At 37.9% G+C, this 6000-nt stretch overlaps 1 protein-coding gene across 6 annotated transcripts in view; it reads right to left on the bottom strand.

The window, feature by feature from the left end:
• Positions 1 to 368: 368 nt before the first annotated feature.
• The window catches only part of ubap2l (ubiquitin associated protein 2-like), a 32954-nt gene continuing 27322 nt past the window's right edge, over positions 369 to 6000 (bottom strand). For all 6 annotated transcript variants that reach the window (XM_032581138.1, XM_032581142.1, XM_032581139.1 and 3 more), the window contains 3 exons: positions 3187 to 3254; positions 2905 to 3099; positions 369 to 1636 (listed from right to left, as the gene is read on the bottom strand). In XM_032581138.1, coding sequence (XP_032437029.1) covers positions 1541 to 1636; positions 2905 to 3099; positions 3187 to 3254 — 359 coding nt within the window. In that variant the 3' untranslated portion in view covers positions 369 to 1540. The remainder of the gene's footprint in view (positions 1637 to 2904; positions 3100 to 3186; positions 3255 to 6000) is intronic.

Below are 6000 nucleotides of genomic sequence, written 5' to 3'. Positions count from 1 at the left end.
CAGTTTTGGTCAATTAGACCAATCAATAAAGTCTGAAAATACAAATATTTGACCATTTTAGCTAGATTTGAAAAGCACTTACATTTTGTACTTCTCCAGAGTGAGAAAGATCCATGACTTTCTAATTCATTGACACCGACTTGGATCAAAGCTTAAAAAGTTCCAGCTGCTAGAAGAAAAGTTAACATTCACACACCACAAAAAATCTGTTTATTAAAAGACATTAACATCCAAAATGATGAAAATGTCTTTGTTTATTTACTTAATATTTATATATTTTTACAAAATAAAAAAATGGAACAAAAGAAGCTAACAAGTCCGCGAGAATTTGAGAAAAGCAAAAAAGAAAGCCATCGACAAACAAGGACTACAGTACTTGTGTTTTTTCTTTATATATGTACAAGACAATTTTATCCATTTAAATCTTTTGTTTTAAAACGCACAGTACAAAAAGAAGAGAAAAAAAAAATAAACCACCGACAAAAAGAAAAGCCATAGCACAACTCTGTCCATCAGTACTCAATGGTGCAGGTTTCCTTACAACGTCAGGAGGGGGGCAGGTGGTGAAGCGGAGAGGAGGCTGTGGAGGGCGGGGGCCTCGGGAAAACTAAATAAAACACTTAAAAAAACAAAAACAAAGCGGCTCTGGTGCGATTCTTGGGAAAAATCCTTAAAACATTTTTCAAAAGAAGAGGGACCTCAGGCAGCGTCGTTTTAAACTCATGGGAACGGTAACTGTACAAGCGTCGGATAATGAAAAACTCCTGTGCTAGGCGAAAAAACGAAGCACAGTACACAAACGCAGCCCCCCCCCCCACCCGTGTGTACAAACATGCACGCAGTCACATGACAAACACACCTTCCTCACAGTCCAAGCCAGTGAGCTCACTTATATGTCTTTATATATAATAATATATCTATATTTGGTAAAAAATAAACTTCACAACTCTACCAATTAAGAGAATTGTTTCTTCAAACTTAAAAAGAAAAAAAAGGAGGAAAAAACAAAACATTCAACAGCAATTTTTTTTTTTTTTTTTTTAGATATTTTGTGTTGGAAGATTAAATAGGAGGTGAGTTGAGGGTGAGAAATAGAAAACCAGCCTGCCTCCCCCTCCCAACCGCCTTCAGATTTTACTTCGTTCAGCTAAGAAAAAAGGTGGGGAAAAAAAAGTTAAATACAGGAAAAGTTCATTCTTTTAGAAAACAGTTCTATGTTACATGTAAGTTAAAGAAAAAGGGGTGGAGAGCAGAAAGGGAGGGGGGGGGGGGGGGGGGCTATCATGATACAAATTCCCAACACTCAACGTTTCACCTAATTTTTATAACCATTTTCAGCTCCAACTTTTAGGCCCCTCCTGGCACAGCGCCTCCTCTGGCTGCAGTCGGGACTGCAGGGAGTGGCTGGGCCAAGAGACGGGAGGGAAACCTCTGCAGGAGGAAGAGGGAGCTTCACATGTGGACACGGTTTCGCATGAGTGATGAGCCGTAACCCCGCCTCAAGAGGAGGAGGTGGAGGAGGAGGTCCCGTCGGCAGATGTTAGTTCCCACCCCAGTTGTAGCTGTTGTACACCGACTTGTTTATCTGAGATTTCTGCTGAATGGAGGCGTTCTGGCTGCGCTGTCCGGTGCCGCTCTGCCAAGAGAAAACTGATCGTCAACAGGGTTCAGATAGGCAATAAGGATTCAAATGTTTCTCATTTTATTGGGATTTTGTAACTGATGCACTGTTGCCAGATTGGGCTGCTTTTGAACACGTTTAGTTGAAAAACCAGAACAGCTTTAGTGCGTTTTTAGAAAGAGGAAAATCTTTGAAAAGAGTTTTATTTGTATTTCAATTAAATGCAGTGTTATTGCACTTATCTTTTTAGTTAATTTATTTCAAAATCGAATGATCAGTCATTGGATAAGTGTCACGATACAGAAGTATATTGTAAAACAGAAATCCCAGGGAAAAAACTCAAGTCTGTTTGTGTTCAGATAGTCAAGTCCTAATGGGTTCTGGTTCTGGCTGTCAGAATACAATAAACAACAACCAAAAATGTTGTCTGAATACAGTGGAGGACGTATGGGACCCAAAATATTTTTATTTTTTTTCATTAGAGGTTGAGATTTCAGCTGGATTTTTGGAGTTTCATGGGTTTTACGCTGGAATCAGTCAAACCTGGCAACCCTTTAAGGGATACAGCGTCTTAATGCTTTTTCCACAGTAAAATTCAAGCACTTTCAAGGGAAGTTTTCAAACTTTTCCAGCACCAAACTTTGGAGTTAAAAACAATACAACTGAACTAAAGAAGAAGCGATATAATTTATTACCATGATTAGTCTATTTTACATTCTACAGCAGGGGGAAGTTAAACTAAAATATGACAAAAGTTTTGTGTTTTGAAAAGTCTCTTATAGACACCTGACTGGTCTGAGAAAGTTACAAAAAAATCTCACATTTTCTTGCTAGGTTTTCTGGAACTTAACAAATAATTTTGGTGATTCTAACTGACCCAAAAACAAGAAAAGTTTGGTCTGATTTAACTTCAGATATTGAGGAAAAAATGTGTTTGTGTCTTTTCATTAGCTGATTCAATTAAAAACCAGGCTTTAAAAAAATTTAGGCTTTTAATCAAATGTTAGATTGCACTTTATTCAAACTGTGCAGTTTGAATATCCAGCATTTTCCAAACCTTTAAAACACCAAAATGAAATGTAAGAATTTCAAGCCCCAGTATGAACTCTAAGCGTTTTCCAAATTGTTTTAAACTGCAGTATTAGAGTATAAATCCTAATGGACACAAAACAGTAAAAATATGGTCTAATAGTGCATCTTTTAAACTGTGTATGTAAACATCTGATTTTTTCTGCCTGGTCATCTTTAACGCTGCTGTGTCCTTGAATATGTTGAGTATCTACCTGGCCGTCTTGCTGCAGGTGGTGGTGCAGAATCTGAGAGTGGGGCTGTTGGTGCGGGGTCAGGATGTGCATGAAGGGGGCTGGAGCGTAGCCAGCGGCCGCCGGGGGGTTGATGGGCCCGCCGGTTCCCAGCGCCGAGGGGAGGCTGAAAGAAGCTGCTGGCGTCCCGGCGTGGAAACCCTGCTTCTCAAACGACTGCGGGAAGAAACCAAAAATCAGGAAAAAAATAATATTAGGCATTGCTGCTCGACTGCAAAGATATTGGTCATAACCTGCAGCTACCTGTGTCTTCGTGTAAACAGATCCCGAAATATCCGGCACTCCTGTGTTGCTTGATGTCACAGAAACTCCTGCAGAAAAAAAAGAGAGACATTACAAACTTTATCCAGAACTGAGTGAGATCGTCTCCCATCAAAATTAACAATATGGTCCTTTACACATTTCAACAACAAGAAGGCAGTGACGGGGAATTAAAACAAAAATAATCTTAAGTGGTGACAAATCCTCAGCATCTACATCTATGTTCTTGTTCATAGATGATTTCAGCAGATTTGCCTTTTCTGAGAGACAAAATAAGGAGGAACAGAAGTAAAGAAATTAAGTTATAGTGAATAATCCTGTTATGTTTTTGCAGCCATGTTTGGTCCAACTACACATTAAAAAAACACTCACATCAACACTAAACGGGGTCAAAAAAAAAAAAAACACGAAAAGGAGTGAACCATCTTCAGGCCAGGAGCTCATTGATGTTAAAACATTTCTGCCTTCATTTCCACATGTTAGATAAAGAATATATGAAAAAAACCCAACTTAGTTGTTCCTGTGAATGCAACCTCTGGAGATCAATAAGTGTCTAAAAACGGGAACTAAAGGCTTTAATTTTAATTGATAATTCCAGTTCAAGAGAAAAAAAAAAACATTTTCGGTGAAAAAGGGATAGTTGTTATTTTATTTATTGTGTAAGGCTTAAACAGAGTAGTTATCAGCAGTCACCATCTTACCTGCAGTAGATTTGAAAAGCACTCAGTTTACATGATTATGAAGAAGCTTTCGTCCAGTAGGAAAGACATTATTAGAAAATATGAACATTTTGAAAATGATAAATATTGTAAATTTTTTGGTAGTAAAGCAAAAAATACTTTAAAATCAACTTTAAAGAAACTTACTTCTGCATAGACTGGTCCAATTAGCAATAAATTGCATGATAATCTAGAATTAAAGGGCTATTTTGTTGACAGATGCCAAATAATCCATTTTATTTAAGGTTTTGGATGTGTGTGTTTTTTATTTCCACATTATTTATTGTTTAGTGATCGTTTTTTTAAATATCTTCCAGTTCCAGTGTCAAATGTTGGTTGCAAAATTAAAGTTTATTAGTTTTTGAGAAGAAGAACTTGAATTATTAAGCCATTATCAATATACCACTTGAAAATGATTTCAAAACAATAATATTAACATTTATCAAAATCATTTCTGGGACAGTTTACCATCCAGCAAAGTTTGGCTTTAATGCAATTTTGCATGACAATTGTTGAGAGTTTTAAAATGCAACAATTGCACATCTACAAACATCCAGTGACTTTTTAGTAATAAAAAAAACTTGCAGGTCTCAGTGCTCAATTTAAATTTTTGTTTGCGTGGTTGTTCATATTACTAATTAATTGCGACTGGAGTCAGATTTCTGTGTGAGCAGTTTACAGAAGAATGTTTACGTCACTCGATTACAAAAGTTGCAACACGTTGAGCCGTTTATGGATCGATTTTAAAGTTTATTCAGCAACTGGAGCCGACAGCATCGCCATAAGATCATAACAAGGAGGAGGAGAATTGACTTTTGTGGAGCATTGACTGAAACGTCAGTAGGGAAACCTGCTTAGATGTGAAGTCAGAGACAGAAGTGGTGGGATTGTGATGAGCTTCAATGACAAAGACTTCTTTAAAAAAGTACATAATTATAATTTTCAGCCATTGTTTACATCCAGATTCACTGCATCTGGATTTTACTGGTGCAGAATTATGCTGCATGTCTCAGCATAATGACTTAAATGTTGGGTCAAATGCAAATTGACCGTTCCGACTGCAGACGCTTTCAAAACAATCGGATATGTATCCAAATTAGAACCGTATGTAAAGTTGGCACAGATCAGAATTGGGCGACATTTTCCTGTTGATTCACTGATCCTGACTAAACAGAACACAGATGTTTGAGTAAAGTTTTTTATTGTTGTTGCCGGTAATAGAATAAATTTAGAAACCAACAACATAGAAAACATTTGACCCACAAAGTTAAAAAACTGTACACATTTCTTTAAGGGCAAATGTTTGAGCCTGTTTTCTACAATTTATCAACATTATTTTAGCATTTTTTTAAGTTGAAAAAAAAAACACAAACTACTTTCAACTTTGCCTGCAGTGGAAAACGTTTGGACACAACTGGATTAGACTGTAATAATAAAGGCAAACAACGAGTCGTAGCACTTCAAGTTCAGTTCGATCACACCAGGCTTTCTGCATGCACAGTAGATGTTCAGAAAAAAAACAATAGCAATGAGAAAAACCTCCTTAAAACGCTGCGATTGGTCAAAATGGCTACAAAGACAAAACATTCTCACATCCATCAGACTCGGCCCAACAAATCCAAGAACCAGCGAGGTTTAAATCCAACCAGCAGGAGCCCAAGAGCTCGGACATAAAGTCACTCTTCACCATTGACAGGAACAGGAAGCATCGAGTTGTTCTGATGCCCTTTGAGCAGCGATGATGAGGATGAAGAGCAAGCGAAACGGCAAACAGGACGGCAACAAGCAGAGAAACTCATAATCAGCTGGGATTGTTTCAGCTCGTCATATTTTAACTTCCTACGATGGGGCTGATGATGAGTTTCCCTGTGCAGAATTCAGGAAACGGGGGGGAAAAAAAAGAAGGTAAAATAAGCTGGTAAAAGAGGCACAACTGAAGGCAAATGTGGTGTGATGTTTGTCCGACGGGCAAAGCTCTCCAGCAATGAGGCAAAAAATGAACAAGAGCGAAAGAAAACAGACGAGGGGGGAGAGGGATGGCTGGTGACACGAGGAGGAGGACTGAAGGAATAGTTTT

The sequence above is a fragment of the Xiphophorus hellerii genome, chromosome 13 (assembly GCF_003331165.1).
Source record: "Xiphophorus hellerii strain 12219 chromosome 13, Xiphophorus_hellerii-4.1, whole genome shotgun sequence".
NCBI classification, from domain to species: domain Eukaryota; kingdom Metazoa; phylum Chordata; class Actinopteri; order Cyprinodontiformes; family Poeciliidae; genus Xiphophorus; species Xiphophorus hellerii.
The sequence above is the reverse complement of the archived record's forward strand: the minus strand, read 5'-3'. Positions and strand labels throughout refer to the sequence as shown.